General features: G+C 48.4%; 1 protein-coding gene and 2 non-coding genes across 3 annotated transcripts; all 3 read left to right on the forward strand.

The window, feature by feature from the left end:
* Nucleotides 1-1,078: 1,078 nt before the first annotated feature.
* Nucleotides 1,079-1,152, forward strand: EI90DRAFT_t310. The gene has a single exon. It is a non-coding gene; the product is annotated as a tRNA-Ala (tRNA).
* Nucleotides 1,153-1,836: 684 nt separating this feature from the next.
* On the forward strand, nt 1,837-1,910 carry EI90DRAFT_t311. Its single transcript has one exon. It is a non-coding gene; the product is annotated as a tRNA-Thr (tRNA).
* Nucleotides 1,911-8,885: 6,975 nt separating this feature from the next.
* EI90DRAFT_3023408 (uncharacterized protein) lies at nt 8,886-12,137 on the forward strand (the record flags this gene model as incomplete). Its single annotated transcript, XM_039057866.1, has 2 exons — nt 8,886-11,501; nt 11,532-12,137. The coding sequence occupies 2 exons, from the start codon at nt 8,886-8,888 to the stop codon at nt 12,135-12,137; spliced, it is 3,222 nt and encodes a 1,073-aa protein (XP_038907859.1).
* Between the last annotated feature and the right edge of the window lie 5,646 nt (nt 12,138-17,783).

Consider the following 17,783-nt stretch of genomic DNA (forward strand, 5'->3'; position numbering starts at 1 on the left):
GAATGATACAGTTAAGGTCACAAGACAAGGACATAAAATCATGGACAAGCCTGGCATCGAAACCAGGACCTCTCAGTGTGCTACCATTACACAACTCGCGCCGTTTGACCATGCCGGTATAGGCTGTTAAACTCTATACCGATGGGAACAGATATCCATTCTCCAACACTCTCCTCAACTGTGAAAGTTCAGTATGTACCTCCACTGAATGGTCTGCTTCGTGCATCTGTGCCGAAACATTCAGCATACAACTGATGCAGCATGCTTTGACCCATTCAAGCTAAGTTGTAATAGGAGGGCTAATGCGGAAGCTCAGTCTCCATGAATGAAGAACTGAATTTATTACAGTTAATACTAACCTAATGCGGAAGCTATAGTACAGAGTAAGTAATGTAACTAGTAACTAAAACCAAAGATACTAACCTCAGTCTCCATGAATGAAGAACTGAGGGGAAAAGGAAAATAGACTAAAAACAATTACCTATATACAATGCAGTCACAGTATCAATACAACGGAAACGAAAAGTAAGATCATGTGAGTTTGGTTAGTGAGTCATGCATCGTTGTAACTAGAGTGCTCACCTTGCTTCGCCAAACCTGCACAGCGTGGCATGCATTAATTTAGCATAAATAAATACTTTCAAGCAGATAGCATCCCTGGCCCCTTTGATGTGTAAGAGCTTTCCTTTGTCTACTCATCACACTGCTTTCATCTTACAACTCCCTTCATCATCATTCTTATGTCTTATTCATCTTCCCCTCCTAGCCTCGCTGCCATACTCGAACAGTGACATGCATGAGTGTTGTACTGGAGAGAAGAAATAACCGATATAACCGAGATAAATGAATGACCAGAGAAAATATTCACACGTTTTCAGCATCAGAAGTTACGTAATTGTGGGCTGGGGAAGTGACTCTGCTGTGCAGGTAACTCCAACATGCCCACTCAATGCTTGTTGACTCATCCCAATCCCAAACTTGATCTGAGCTTCTTGAATTTTGATGCGGGTAATGGCTTTGTGAATATATCTGCCACTTGATTGGCAGTAGGTGTTGAAATAACCACCTCAGCCTAACAGGGCATATGGTGTAATGGCAGTGCACGCTGAGTTCGCGATCCAGAAGACTGGAGTTTGATTCCCAGTATGTCCAACTTTTAGGTTTCCCTAAAAGACCATGTGCAAATTCCAACATGGTGGACATTCTGTGGAATACACCGAGCACACCCAAATCTGGTTGCTGCCACATGAGCTGGGCACATGAAGTTAAGCATTAAATTAGCCGGCCTGACAAAGTTGTTAGAAGTTAGGAAGGAATATCGACATCCCATATTTTGGGCGCACGGACCTGCAGCCGCCAGAGATTTTCCTTTATTCCTTTCTTGTCTTTCTTGTAGATCGACGTTGCTGTAGGCTTAAAAGCCACTGGATGCAACCTTTTCTTGCTTCCCTCAGTTCTACTCTCATGAACTGAGGTGAGGTCTACCTTTTCTTATGTGACTACTCGTTACTGAGAGATCATGTACTTTACTTAGCACTTATTGTCCGCTAGGTACATTAATCACATCTAGTTCTACTCTCATGAACTGAGCGCTTATTGTCTGCTAGTTCTCTCACAAAAGTTTCAGGGGGTGGCTCAGAGCACTAAGGACCCAAATCTGGCTGCTTCAGACCACATGATTACATGTAGGAGATTAGCAGTAAGTCTGGCCTGAATATGAATTCAGGGGGTGATGGCTCACAGGTTGTTGGAACCCTGGTGGTTTGGGTCACATGTGGATCACATGGTCAATCCAATGTGAAGGGGGTGTGTTGAAATAACCACCTCAGCCTAACAGGGCATATGGTGTAATGGCAGTGGACACTGAGTTCGTGATCCAGAAGACTGGAGTTCAATTCCCAGTATGTCCAACTTTTAGGTTTCCCTAAAAGACCATGTGCAAATTCCAACAGTAGGGACATATTCCAGGTTCAAGATACCAGTTTTGATTTTTTTGCAGATCCAATGGTGTCTGACATCAATGTGTTTTGTTCACACATGGAATATAGGATTTTTGGCAATGGCAAGTGCTGATTGATTATTGACAAAGATGGTGATGGGTTTTTGGGAGGATATGTCAGAGTTGTGGAGTAGGTGATCCAGATAAGTAGCCTCTTTCCCTGCATGCGTGGTGGCCATATATTTGGCCTTGGTGCTTGATAGCGCTATCATGGGTTGCTTCTTTGAAGACCATGCTACTGTGGCACCACCGAATATGAAGCAGTATCCAGATACTGACCTTCTTGTGCTAGGATCTCCAGCCCAATCTGCATCGAAAAATCCACATAAACCCTTATCCAATTTCTTTCCATCAAATGTCAATGCAAGGTTGTGTGTCCCATTTAGATATCGGTACACCTGCTTAATAGTGGATAGGTGTTGTTGTCTGGGAGCCACAGCATGTTGAGATAACAATCCAATGGCAAAGGAAGTATCAGGATGAGTGCTAATCGCTGTGTACATTAGCAATTCAAGCATAGATTGGTATAGCGTTTGGTCGATTTCTGGTGAGTTTAACTTTTCAAGTTTTAAATTTGGGGTACTCATTGGTCATGCTTTTTCCAGCCTGAATCACATGAGGATGTTGGTGACATATTGTCGCTGGCTTATCGTAATAGTACATGCCACTCTATTGCATGTGATTCCCATTGCTAAAAACCAATGGACTTCTCCTAGGTCCCACATCTTGAATTTTCCGGTAACCTCGGCCTTCATGTTGGCCAACTCGGACTTTGGAGCAACGAGTAACAAATCATCAACATAGACGAGAATGAAGCATGAGTGATCCACATAGTATAAACAAGGATTGTATCTAGATTGCTGATATCCAAGTGACTTTAGGTGCTTTCGGAGCATGCAGTACCATTCCAGCCTGGCTTGTTTCAAGCCATACAGAGCTTTCTTTAGTAACCAGACCTTGCCCGGTGTTGTCAGGACTCCAGCAGGAGGTTTGATGTAGATCTCCTCCTGGAGGTCACTATTCAGGTAAGCAGTGATGGCATCTAACTGGTAGATTTCGAGGTTGTGTCCAGTGGCATAAGTGAGGCATGCAAATAAAGTGTTGCAGCCAAGTGTGGGTGAGTAAGTCTGGAAGTAGTCCACTCCCAGAACCTTGGTATACCCTTTTGCCACCAGTCTAACTTTCTTTTTTATGATTTCTCCTTCAGCATTAGTTTTCTCAGCAAAAACCAACCAGCCATTGTGGACTCAGATGCCTTTGGGAACATCGGTTTCCTCGAATACCTTTTGATTGATAGCATTTGGCTGAGGTGTTGTTGAACCTGGGCCAAATTGGCTGATCCAGGGGGTGATCTGGCCAGGGAAGTTCACTGGGGAGTATGCCTGGGGCTGCAGCAGCAAATGCTGCCCCTGGAATGGCGCTTGTTGTGCCATCGGTGCAGTTTGCACTGCATATGGTTGAAAGCCCCTTTGAGGAGGCTGGGGGTATGCGGTGCCTGTTGGCAACATGGATGGTTGTTGGTTTGCGGCACTCATTTGTGCCGGATGTGTCATGTAGTCTATGGCGCTTATCTGCGCCTGGTGTTGTTCTGGGGAGCCTTGCTCCCCAGGTTGTCGTATCTCAATGTCCAGTGGCTTGTTTGGGTCAAATTGAGGGTTGCCTCCCCCCAAGAACGACATTTTTGTCATTTTGTTTCTCATGGTGGTCGGAGGGGTTTAGGTTCTTGCATGCATGGGATTCACTGCAAGTGTGTGTGGTTTTACACATGAACCTGTGGTTCATGTAATCTAGGTGGGTTACTCCTAGCCGGGCAAGTTGCTCACCCAGAATTTCCCCACGCTCTTGGCTGTGGGCAATCGCCCCTTGGCTTTACTTCTTCTGCCTCCGTTTTTGGGGGCATAGTGATGCCAAGAGTTCCCTATCTTCTTTGATAGGGAGGTTTTCTGGTTCCCTCACATTTTGTAATGTGAGGTACTCATCCAGGTGGACGAGGTTGTTGCAATTTCCTAGGGGTTCCCATGTGATGTCCCCTAGCTCCCATTTAACCTTAAACCAGAGTTCATCATGAACCCATGCATGGTTTAAGATTTTGTGAACTACTGCTTTGCAATCGGGGTCTTCCCCGAAATCGTAAAATATGTTTACTTCCCTATTTGAGAAGATTTCTTGGTCATTCGGCTTGTGAGGTGCAAGCCAGGATATGTGGAATCTTGGGTGGATTCCGCATTGTTCAAGTTGTGATGGCAACTTGAGGACGTAGTTTGACATCTCTGGAAATGTTTCCAGAATTTCATAAGGCCCTATATACAGGGGCTTTAGTTTGCCTGCCCTCCCTTTGGGTAGGTTCAACTTATCTGTGGACAAGTATGCAAGCTTGCCTTTTCTCAAAGGCGGGTCCAGGCATCTTTTCTTATTTGCCTGGATTGTTTGAGCGGTGCGATTGTGTATTATTGCATCATGTGCTGCCATGAGGTTTTCCTTCGCCTTTTGGGCGAAGTCATTCACTCCCAGGTAGTCTGAGGGTGGTGCTGTTAGGCACATCTTTGGCATGTGGCCATAGATTAATTTGAACGGGGCAAATCCTGTTGATGTGTTCAAGCTTGCATTGATTGCAAATTCTGCCATCAACAGCTTTGCTGCCCAGTCACGTTGATCTGGTCTGACCATCACACATAGTATCTGTACTACTTTTTGTATCATTCTTTCTGCTTGGCCGTCGCCTTGCGGGTGGAATGCAGTTGTGACTTTCAACTGCACACCGAGTATTCGGTGTAGTTCGTGCCAAAATTTTGATGTGAATTTCGAGTCTTGATCTGATATGATCGAGTGTGGTAGACTGTGGAGTCTTACAACTTCACGAAGAAATACGAATGCTAGTTCTAGTGCGTTCGTTGTTGTCTTTACTGGAATTAGGTGGACGTTGGACGTCAACCTACAAATGATTACCCAGAGGTGATCATATCCCAAGCTTGTTGGGAATGGACCTGTGAAGTCCATGGCTATTGATGACCACGGTGTTTCCAGGGTTGGGAGTGGGTGAAGCAGTACGGGATTTCTCCTGGTGCTTTCCTTTGTTGTTTGACAAGTTCCGCAAGGCATGCAGATCTTGTGGGTGTCCTTCCTCATTGACTTCCACCAGAAGTATCGATGGAGGGTTTCCACTGTTTTCTTGGATCCTAAGTGTCCAAGTGTTTTGTGGATATTATTCCTCAAATGGACTTCCTTTCATAGCTTCCTTTTGGGACTACTATTTGGGTCGTCCCTCCTTCTCCAAGTCAGGTTATCAGCCCATCTTTTATGGAGAAGTTTTTGAAATTCCCCGGGTTCTCTAGGATTTCCTGGTGGATCTGGCTTTGCAAGTATCCAGATTTTATTGCCTCAATGAGGTCTTTTCCTTCAAATTGTTTTCAAAGGTTCTCTTCTGGAATTATGATTTCTTCCAGGTTCTGGGCACTCCCCCCTAGAGTTTCCTCTAGGTTATTGCTCCCCCCTAGAGCTTCCTCTAGGGTATTTCTCACACATATTGCTGCAAGTCTCTTTTTCTCTGAGTTTTTACTCAGAGTACTGCTTAGCAGCAGTTCTTCATATTCCTCAACTCTGTTGGGGATAATATCTTCTGCATTTTTATCCAGATGGATATCTGCCAACATGTAGTCATCAAAATGCAGATCCTCATCAGTTGACAAGTCGTAGTACCATGAAAGTGCATCTGCCACTTTGTTCTTGTGGCCTTCCACATATTTTATTTCACAATTAAAGCTTGCAAAGAAGGCTTGCCATCTCAGGTGTCTACCTGAGTTGTGGTTTTTCACTTTGAAATATCCCAAAGCTTTGTGGTCTGTGATTACTGTGAATTCACAGCCTCCCATGAGATCATTTTGCCATCTCATGAGTGCCTTGAGCTCATAGGTGAAGTACCTACCTTGTGTGTTGGTGAACTTTTTGGACATGAATGTGGCCAGGCAGCAAGTCTGCCACTTTTCACCTTGTCCAATTAGTGCGCCCATGCCTGCTGGGCATGTGTCTGTTATGACCCAGATGTGGAGTTTGCTCCTCTCTTCTTCTGAGAGGCTTTCCAGTGGGTTCCACTGGATGGGCTTCAGGATCGGAGCCCTGCATGTGAGATGTTTAATCTCATCAAAGCATTTCTGGTGGAGTGGTGTCCACCTGAATGTCTGCTTTTTGAGCAGATTGTTTGCAGTGGCCCTGTGTAGCCACTGACATTCAGCATGAATATCAACAGGTATTCTACCATTCCCAGGAATCTTAGGACTCCTGTGTGGTCTACTGGCTCTCGTGTCAGGGTTCAGCACCCTGCCCTAGGGTGCCCCAGACTCCCCAACCAATCCCTTCCTTCCATTCCTTCATTGTTGCCTTGTTGTTGCCTTTCTGTGTTGTGTATCCACATGCATGGGATAGCATGGGAACTTTCTGAGCAAGCAGCTTGCCCAGAATGTTCCCATGCTTACTGGGCACTGCCACCTGGATGTTCCCTCCAGGTCACACTTGGCATGGGGTTTGACAGCGAAATAAAGGTGCAGGGACCAAGGGTTTGATTGTTCATAGTCACGGACCATAAGATTCTAGGTCCATTTGTCACGACCCGACATATCCGACACTTCCCGCTACGCGTCCTAGTGCCACTTGGCCCGTCCCTCCCGCTATCATCATCATCCGTTCACCCATCCGTCCACCCATCACCCTCATCCGCACTTCCTCCCTCGCGCGCGTGCCTACCAATCTAGGTTACCCGCTTCACTATTGTCTGCCCCCAGCCGGACGGCTTGCTAGACGGCCGGATGGTTCTTTCTCTTTTGTCCGCTTGCGGACTATTGTTCTTCCTTTTGTTTCTTGCTTTCCTTTTGTTGACCAAGTTTGCCGATATTGATTATTTGTTCCTTTCTTCATTCATTAATATCGCGCTTGATCCGCCACTCCTTCCGGGCCGCTCTCATTTAGTTACTTGTGTTTATAACGCGTGTAGGTTACACCGGATGTACCTCAGTTCGTATATCGACTTGGATTCCCCTCTAAGCTCTTATCCTCATCGTAAGGCTCCTGTCTGAAATTGGGACACCAACGTAAGAACGAAGCGCAGCGCTCCACCCGAGTCGCTGAAGCTAAAGTCCCGCCCCTCCGACCTTACGAGCCCAGATGACTTCGCGCGCCTCGCGGGTCACCCGGATACGCGTCTGGCACGTTCCTGACACCATTCCTATAACACTAAGTCTCCGATTCCACTCCGGAGTCGTCTGTATCCGCCCGTTTCTAACATCTATTCCCCTTTGACATCTCCAAAAGAACATGGCATACATTGGACTGGCATAAAGTGGAATCTACAATGGATCTACTAGCACTAAGAATGGCTCAATTGAAGGAAAGGGATGACAATATAGACCAGGCATCAAAGGATCTAGAAGCCCAACAGTGGAAAAATGCGCAAGCAATTTGGGACAAATATGGAAAACCGCAATACAAAGATCCAATCAAACTGTTAGACACTGATCCAGGGTCGGCACCGAAGGTCGCCGATGTGGGCCGCTATAGGTCGCGATGGCCGTGATGCCGTGAACAAGGCCTGGGGGTAGGGCATTTGGCCTCAGCAACTCTAAAGGGAGTGCTGTGCCCCCTAGCTGTCTCTTGGCCCTCATTTCGGACTCACTGGGGTTGCCTTGTTGGGGTCAGGACTTAGAGGTCATGGTCACATCGATATTAGAGCTAAGGTACAATAAAGTATCATACAGGATATATATAGGAAGAAGAAATGAATGGAAGCGGACCCGGGCCGGAGGCCGAAGGGTCCGGAAGCAAACAAGAAGAAGGAGCGGGGTTGGCCGCATAGCGGCCGGCAATGACCGAGGGTCAAAACAAACAATAATAGATAAATAAAGGAAAGAGCGTAGGGCCGCGATAGCGGCGATGGTATCGTAGCGGCGCTGGACTCGGAGTTGGGCCGGAGTCGGGCGCGGGGATGATAGCGGCCCTGTAGGGGCCAAGTGGGCGGGGTAGGGGAGTCGCGCTGGGCATGGTGCCGGAGGCGGACTCAGGGTGGGGAGGTTGGTGCAGCAGCGGGGGAGTCGGCCAAGTGTAGGGGAGCCTAGGGGCAAGCGGGGAAGTGAGCAGGGAGTCCTCAGGGAGGATAGGGCTGAGGTTGGGGCTCGCGCTCACGCTCGCATAGCGGGAATGGGCTCGGGCGGCATCGGGACGGGCGGCTAACGGGCCGGAATGCACGGCCGTGACACAAACCCAGTACTATGGTATTAGTATATAAGAATTTCCTAGATAATCAACAAGGAAATAAAGGAGCGCTGAGATGGTTTGGGCCATATTACGTGGTAGAAAACCGACCATCTGGGGCGTATGTCTTAGCGGAGTTGGATGGAACAGTATTGTCCAAGCCCATAGCAGCCCAATGGGTAAAAATGTTTTATTTTCACGAGAACAACGAGCCTATCATACATGAACGGAAGCCTGAACAAGAGGGAAAATGGAAAACAATTGAGAAATGGCATAATTTGGAAAGGAAACAGTGGTTAGGAGAGGAGGAGGCTGACGGGACCCCATCAGAAAAGAGTGAGAATGGAGATGACTCAGGAGATGATGACTCAGGAGGATTATCTGACGAAAATCCAGAGAGTCTGGAGAAGTGTCAGGGCACAAGCCCTGGGCCCCCATTACATGTAGTCCCGTTGTAGATTAGTGTCACGTGACAGGTGATGGGTTGAAACCTATCGCTTATCACCCCGTAATACCCACACCTTTGTGACACTTATGGCCTGGTGACCTGAGCGAGCCCCACAGACCTCACACTTTTTTAAGTGCATGAGGTGTGATTAAAACTAATCTACACATCCTTTTTGCATCTGTTCCGGGGACGGTGCCTGACATGGCACCGTCATACCCCCAAACAGGGAAGCTTGCATCTGCAGCGAGAACAAAGGGTAGCTTTGTTAAAAAGCCGCGATCTCCCAATTTGGGAGATAACCTAAACACTGTGTCATCGGATGATGACGAAGACCTGCCACATATTGGTAGGACCTCAGGGACAAACCCTGAGGATCCCAAAAACTTACATGGGGTAAATGCAGGGAACAATACCCTTAGAACCCCATGTGCCAACATGATCTCTCCTAGAAAGAGAGAGTTCTCACCACTGGGTGAGGAGGCAAACATGCGCACACATAAGCGCGCGGCTGCCACACTAACAGCCTTAAGGGCTGGGTCAGACACGCCAAAAGAAGTCCCTGAGCCCCACTATCCTCAGGGAACCTCCCACTTGGTGCAAGACACTGACAACAACAGCAGTAACTCCTGCTGGCGCAGGAGGCCATTTGTGGCCCCAAGCAATGTGGAAAAATTGTCCACATCGTCTCGAGTCACCCGCATGACATCCAGCTTGCAAGATTGCAGCAAGCCGGTTCACTCCCAAGTCTATTTGACTGGGAGTTACACAAAACCATCAAACGATAACTCCCACTGGCACAGGGAGCCGTTTTTGATCCCAAAAAATGTGGAAAAATCTTTCACATGTCCAGCATCGTCTCGCATTAAACGCAAGACGTCCAGATTGCAATATAGCAGCAATCTGGTTCACTCCCTAGTCTATGCGACTGGGAGTTGTCATAAACAACCAACTGACCATTCCTGCTGGCGCAGGGAGCCGTTTGGAGTTCCAAAAAATGTGGAAAAATCGTCCACATCTACGGAATCGTCTCGCGTCAGCCGCGAGATGCCCAGCTTGCGATATAGCAGCAAGCCAGTTCACTCCCCAGTCTATGCGACTGGTAGTTGTGCAAATCGATCAAACGACAACTCCTGCCAGCACAGGGAGCCATTTGTGATCGCAAAAAATGTGGAAAAAACTTCCACATTGTCCACATCGTCTCACATTAACTGTGAGACGTCCAGCCCGCAAAATCGCAGCATGCTGGTTCACTCCCCAGTCTATGTGACTGGGAATTGTGCAAAACAATCAAACAACAACTCCCGCTTGTGCAGGGAGCCAGTCCTGAGTGGAGGAAATGTGAAAAAAACTTCCACACCACCGACACCATCTCACAACCACTGTGAGACACTCAGCGCTCTGTCTGAGAACGAGTGTACACACTCCAACATGGATATAAAGGCCATGTCATCCAGATCGACACAGACTCACAGGTTGAGCTCACTTCCGGACTGTCCTCAGATGGCCTCGGACCCAGCGTGGACACAGCAAAGGGACCAGGTGCAGGAGGATGGGGAAGCTCCCCGAAGTCGATTGTCCAAGAAACTTCTGGACTTTTTCCAGGTCCCATCTGAATGGAGGACAGGAAGTGATGAACTCCTTCTCAGGCTAAAGGCCCAAAAAATAATAGGAGAAAAGGTCAAGGGCAGATGCTCAGAGAGCACAGAGGCTCAGGGGAAGCCACTGCTGCCAAGGCTGAACCCAAAACTTTTGCCAAAAAAAGCGAAGTCACCAACTTCGGATGAGGTCACCAAAGTCTGTAGGAGTGCAATGTGGCAGAAGAAGGAGCCTAGTAAGGAGAACCCACAAATGAGCGGGCAACCATCAACACCAGGCCCCATCTTAGGCGATAAATGGCCCTCCTCGGTCACTTCACCCAGGCAAAGGATAAGTGGAAGTAACCTTCCGCAAAACCCCTCCAGTAATGCTGGAGAGAACCAAACAAACCCTCATGGGGACTTCACAAGGAAAACTTCCAGCAAAACATTGCTGGAGGATAACAGGCACCTCAAAAGATGGTACCACAAGGCCACATGGATGGCCGAACTTCTAACTTTCACCCCGCACATAGACAGGGTGAAGTGGGACTGGTTAAATAATGGTCCTACTCGACTCCCTGACACGAAGTGGTCAGGCAAAAATGATACAGAAATTTTCTGGCAGTGGTACACCACACTGCTAGGATCCCTCACATCACAAGGATATAGAGGCGCACACTACGATGAAATCCATCTGGATTGTCTCATTGGTGGATTGGCAGAGCCTGCACTCTCACACGGACTAAAACTCCGTGAAGAAGCCCTCCTTAGAGATAAAGGGGGGAAATTTCTTGAAGTTCTCGATACTCTAATGAGGACATATATCAAGGAGCCCGCCACATTGAAGGTGACGGAAAAATACTGCAATGTAAAGTACAATGCAGGAAAAGGACCCAGACAGTCCTACCCAGAACCATTGCTTAATGCTAGGTTTCTGGAAAACATCCTCCCTGAATGCAAGGAGGAAATAATCAAAATGGGATTCTCCTCTTTCGAGGAGATGTTCAGAACAACATCTCGCATGGACGAGATGAAAAACAGGCTGAGGATAGCTCCAGCCTACAGGCCAGAATGCTATGCCAGACCTGAAACCACCGCGACCACAAATCGTGAAAAGCCCAACCAGGCGGGAAAGGAGAAACACGCAGAGGCAAGAGCCAATGTGCAAGACCCTAAACCCAAATGGAAAGGCGAATCCTCCCTGAAGCAGTCAGGGAACACCAACCAAAGGCCAGTACAAGTACACAATAATTGCGGAATACCATTGTAGGCAAAGAGCTGCCCTGAGCACCAGTTAGTAGGAGACAGAAACCCAAGGCACAGGATCGCCAGGGAAGTCGACTACAAAACAGAAGGTGAAGTTGGAGATGGCTCCGACGAAGAAGAACCGGAGAATATCTCTGGTGATTTCGAAGTGGAGGACACCTCCAATGACTTTGAACCAGAGGACCCAAACAAGGGACCTCACTACTCACCCAGAAGAAAGGGCGAGGACATTAGCGTTGGGACCACAATAATGGCCCCAAGATCCAACGTCATTGAAAACAATGACGAAAAAAATACACTAAAACTGGCGATAAGCCAGACCAAAAAAAGAACTACCAACTCTTTGGTGATGACACCAAAGAGGGACACCCCTGAGAAAAAAACCTCGGAGGGAGACCCACTGAAGGAGGACCCTTTGGGGGGGACCACCCCAGAGTCTCCAGAAGAAGACGAGCTCTGGGTGGAGTTTATACTCGGCTGGCTAGCAGCCACAATCTGCCCTCTCCCCAGTAGAAATACTGGGCTGCATCACGCACGATTGGCCGACAAGGCCAATCAGCCCTCCTCGTACCTGAAGGAGGACCAAGAATTGGCAGATAAGATCAAGTAGAGATCCTAACTCCCACTTGTGCAGACAACCCAGTCCGCGCAATCTTGCTGCCAACTATTGGCAGCCTTCCTCTCATACCAAGAGGTTTTTGAAGGTCTACCCGACCATCGACCTATAGTAATATGCTATAGTTCAACTCCTCAGACTGAGGAGACTCCATTGTGTCTGGAAATGCTCCAGGCCCTCTCTTTTTTTTGTTTTTTGTTTTTGTTTTTTCTTTCTTCTCTGGCTCTTTCCTTGGGAAGGCCATAAACACGGTGAATGAGAAAGTCACCAATGCTTTGGTAGAAATATGAAAGAAAGAAACAACCCAGTCCTAGCTCAGAGGAACTGGAACTCCCAGATAAATACCATCTGGAAGGCAATTGCTCAAGGAACCAAACTCCTTGAACTCGCAAACAGGGATAAAGCTGAATAACTTGGCCCAACCTATGTGATACTCCCAACACACAACGTAGGTACTTTGCCTACGAGCTCGAGGCACTGGGTGTCCTCGAAGCACTCATGAGATGGCAAGACGATCTCATGGGAGGCTGTGAATTCACAGTAATCACGGACCACAAAGCTTTGGAATATTTCAAAGTGAAAAACCACAACTCAGGTAGACACCTGAGATGGCAAGCCTTCTTTGCAAGCTTCAATTGCAAAATAAAATACGTGGAAGGCCACAAGAACAAAGTGGCAGATGCACTCTCACGGTACTACGACTCGTCAACGGACAAGGATCTGCATTTCGATGACTATGTGTCGGCAGACATCCATCTGGACAAAAATGCAGAAGATATTATCCCTGACAGAATCGAGGAATATGAAGAACTGCTACTAAGCAGTACCCTGAGTAAAAACTCAGAGAGAAAGAGACTCGCAGCGATACGCGCAAGAAATACCCTAGAGAAAGCTCTAGGGGGGAGCGATAACCTAGAGGAAACTCTAGGGGGGAGCGCCCAAAATCTGGAAGAAATCATAATTCCAGAAGAGAGCCTTTGAAAACAATTTGAAGAGAAAGACCTCATTGAGGCAATAAAATCTGGATATTCGAAAAGCCAGATCCACCAGGAAATCCTAGAGAACCCGGGGAACTTCAAAAACTTCTCCGTAAAAGATGGGCTGATAACCTGACTTGGAGAAGGAGGAACGACCCAAATAGTAGTCCCGAAAGGGAACTACGAAAGGAAGTCCATTCGAGGAATAATCCTTGAAAACATCCACGAAACACTTGGACACCTAGGATCTAAGAAAACAGTGGAAACCCTCCATCGACACTTCTGGTGGAAGTCGATGAGGAAGGATACCCACAAGTTCTGCAGGTCTTGCGGAACTTGTCAAACAACAAAGAAAAGCACCAGGAGAAATCCCGGAATGCTTCGCCCACTCGCGACCCCGGAGACACCATGGTCGTCAATAGCTATGGACTTCACAGGTCCATTCCCAACAAGCTTGGGATATGATCACCTCTGGGTAATCATTTGTAGGTTGACGTCCAACGTCCACCTAATTCCAGTAAAGACAACAACGAACGCACTAGAACTAGCATTCGTATTTCTTCGTGAAGTTGTAAGACTCCACGGTCTACCACACTCGATCATATCAGATCGAGACTTGAAATTCACATCAAAATTTTGGCACGAACTACACCGAGTACTCGGTGTGCAGTTGAAATTCACAACTGCATTCCACCTGCAAGGCGACAGCCAAGCGGAAAGAATGATACAAAAAGTAGTACAAATACTACATGCGATGGTTAGACCAGATCAACGTGACTGGGCAGCGAAACTGTCGATGGTGGAATTCGTGATCAATGCAAGCTCGAACACATCAACAGGATTTGCCCTGTTCGAATTAATCTATGGCCATATGCCAAAGGTGTGCCTAACAGCACCACTCTCAGGCTACCTGGGAGTAAATGACTTCACCCAAAAAGTGAAGGAAAACCTCATGGTAGCACACGACACGATAATACACAATCACGCTGCTCAAACAATCCAGGCGAATAAGAAAAGATGCCTGGACCTGCCTTTGAGAAAAGGCAAGCTTGCATACTTATCCACGGATAAGTTGAACCTACCCAAAGGGAGGGCAGGCAAACTAAAGCCCCTGTATATAGGGCCTTATGAAATTCTGGAAACATTTCCAGAGACGTCAAACTACGTCCTCAAGGTGCCACCACAACTTGAACAATGTGGAGTCCACCCAAGATTCCACGTATCTTGGCTCACACCCCATGAGCCGAATGACCAAGAAATCTTCCCAAATAGGGAAGTAAACATATTTTATGACTTCGGGGAAGACCCCGATTGCGAAGCAGTAGTTTGCGAAATCTTAAACCATGCATGGGTTCATGATGAACTCTGGTTTAAGGCCAAACGGGAGCTAGGGGACACCACATGGGAACCCCTAGGAAATCGTAACGACCTCATCTGCCTGGATGAGTACCTCACATTACAAAATGTGAGGGAACCGGAAAATCTCCTGATCTAAGAAGATACGGAACTTTCGGCATCACTACGCCCCCAAAAACGGAGGCGGAAAAAGTGAAGCTGAAGGGCAATCACCGACAGCCAAAAACGTGGGAAGATTCTGGGTGAGCAACTTGCCTGGACAGCCACACCATGGGCTAGACATCACATGGGCTAGGCGAGTAACTCGCCTAGACCACGTGAACCCCAGGCTCACGTGTAAAACCATATGCAGTACAAACTGCACCAATGGCACAACAAGTGCCATTCCAGGGGCAGCAATTGCTGCTGCAGCCCCAGGCATACTCCCCAGGGAACTTCCCTGGCCAAATCACTCCCTGGATCGGCCAATTTGGCCCAGATCCGACAACCCAGCCAAATATAGGCTGGGAATCAGCCATTGCATCAGCAGCAGCTGCCCAAACAGGTCAACTTCGTCAGGAGTTGAAAGAGATAAAGTCCCTCGTAGGAGGGAGATGAGGGAGCGACAGCGGCTCCTTGTCCAGGCCGTCCAAACGAGCATGGTCTGACAACTCAAGGGTGTCAGATGATGCCTGCAATAATTGCGCCCATTGGAGGCATGAATACAATAGGGCATGCAGAGATGCTTCGGCATCTTTGCCTCTCTGAAAGACACAGAGAGAGAAGTCGACCTCCAGAAGAGGGAGATCGAGTTGTTAAAACGCGAGCTTGAAGAGGCATGTGCACTGGCAGACCTCGCTGCCAAACCCATTATGATGGGGGTGTCCCAGGTCAGGGGGAGGGGATACGGTTCCGGGCCTCATGAGGCATGACCCCATATGGGGACTAGCGCACCAAGGGGCAGGGCACCGACTATCCCACCACCCCGTGGGCAGGCGACCCTGTCCGGGTTGCATAAGGACCCGCCCTCAGGAGGGCAAACCCATGTCGAGGGGAGATGGGAAGATGGTAGGCAGCCAATGACAGACCCCCAAAAGGGGACCACTACCAGAGGCAGCAGGCTGCCAAGTACCATGACACCCTATGGGCAAGCCACCCTACAGGGAAGTATCCACATGCTTTTCGAGATGGCCAAAGCCAACAAATTCTCGGCCCAACCCAAGCTGAGAGCAAGCTATCACCCCCAGTGATAGTGGACAACACAAGCCAACTCCGAAAGGAGTTGGATGAGACAGAATCCCTCATGAAAGGGAAACGAGAGAGCGAGACAAGCTCCTCACTCAGGCCATCCAAATAGAGACGACCTGATTACTCAGAGGTGCCAAGAAATGCCTATGAGAACCGCGCCACCCAGAGGCAGGAGTACAAGATTCGCATAGAAGTGCGAAAGATTACCTCTCTCCAAAATGAAGAGAAACTGATTTCCAGAAATCGAGGAACTTGAATATGAGCCTGAGCTCACTTGCACATGGGCAGAATCCCACTGCCAAGTCCACCATGATGGGGCCTCCCAGGTTAAGGGGAGGAGATGTGATATTGGGACCCTGGGTCCCCATGACCCCTCTCTACAGTCCACAGTCTGGCCTGTAAACACAGCCCATCTCAGGGCATAGCTACTGTGGGTAAGAAAGTGTAATAGATAGGAAGGCAAGTAAGATACAACTTGCCTACTGTGGGTAAGAAAGTGAGAAGAAGGTTAACTTCTCACTTTCCCACAGTGGCCCCAATATGGCGAAAACTTCCGGGGATACCCAGAAGTCACATGAGGTGGGATCCGGGGTCGGATCATGCGGCGTGCAGAGCGTGCGGTGCAGGAAGTGCGCGGGAAGTGGAGCGGGTCCGGATGTGGGTCCGGGTCCGGGCTAAGTCAGGGTATGTGCCCTGACAGTAACCCAGACAGGGACTAACACGACTGGGATGGGATACCACAATTCTCGCTACCCTGTGGGTAGGTGACCCTGTCCGGACTGCAGAGTGGTGCTCCAACAAGAGCACAGACCCAGGTTGAGGGGAGGAAGGAAGGCAGTAGGCAACCAATAGCAAACCCCAGGCTGGGACCACTGCTAGAGGCGGCAGGCTGTCAAGTACTTTGACACCCTATGGGCAAGTAACCTTGGTGGGAGGCATCCAATGCAACAGGGAACTGTTCAACCGAGATAAGATAGTGTCAGGGCACACCCGCCTGACCCCGCGCCACGCCCCGTGCCGTACTGTTCTACTCCATGACCCCCACTATCAGCCCCGTCCCTCCTTCCTCACTTTTCCCCTTTTCTCTCTATTTCTATTCTATGGTCGATTTCCCTTTTCTCCATGTACCACTACATACCTAACCCCATTTCCCTGATCGCTGCACACGCCACGCACACTCCTGCCTACTGAACGGCTGCCTCCAGGATCTCCCGCGGAGACACCCGGGGAGGTGTGGCTGTGCACGGAGATGACGTGGCCTCCTCCACGTGACCCTGACCGCATGTATATAATAGCGCCTGGGGTGGGAACAGAAGAAGCAGCCTTCTTCTCAACTTCCCACTTCAGGTAAGTACCATAGCTTTTCCCTTTTAATGATAACTCAACTTCTCACTTCAGCCTAAGTGGTCAGGGACACTCACCCTGCGATGGGATCGCCGCTACACACAGCCGCTATCCGTCCCACCGAGTCCCGTGTGCAGGGACCTCACCGCTTTCGGAGCTGTCCCTGACAGATAGATCTCAGTCCAAAAATCCTCATGAACACTGGGGAACACAGCATGGGAGCTGTGGCAAGAGGCAACAGCCTCCAAACAGCACCGGAACAAAGTTCCGGGGACTCATGCTGGCCATGAAGTCGAACAATCATTTGCTCCCAAACCAGGAGCAACTAGTACTCTGTCAAGCTCCACACTTGGCAATGTGGCTCTAACCACGGAAAACAAACAGCCAGATGAACAAACAAAAATCCAGAGCACAAATTTCTCTGGCAAAGTGGGACCCACTCCACTCTTGTGAAAATGCAAGAACTCGCACACGAAACAGTATGCAAAGCACTGTAAACAATATTTTACAGACCTAAATTATCAATTTGAGGAGGAAACACAGGCCAAAGATGCAAAACATCTTTGGAGAATTTCCCATTGGGAAACTCGATATTTTAAGACTTCATATATACTTATCCCTATGTATAACACTGCCCACTTTAAAAGACATTCACTCCTTTTCCTTTTCTTCTTTTATAACTTGATGTACAACGTTGCCCACTTTAAAGTGGCAAACACATTCCTTATTCATTATT

This window comes from Cantharellus anzutake (assembly GCF_015039405.1).
Source record: "Cantharellus anzutake strain C23 chromosome Unknown EI90scaffold_208, whole genome shotgun sequence".
Lineage (NCBI taxonomy): Eukaryota > Fungi > Basidiomycota > Agaricomycetes > Cantharellales > Hydnaceae > Cantharellus > Cantharellus anzutake.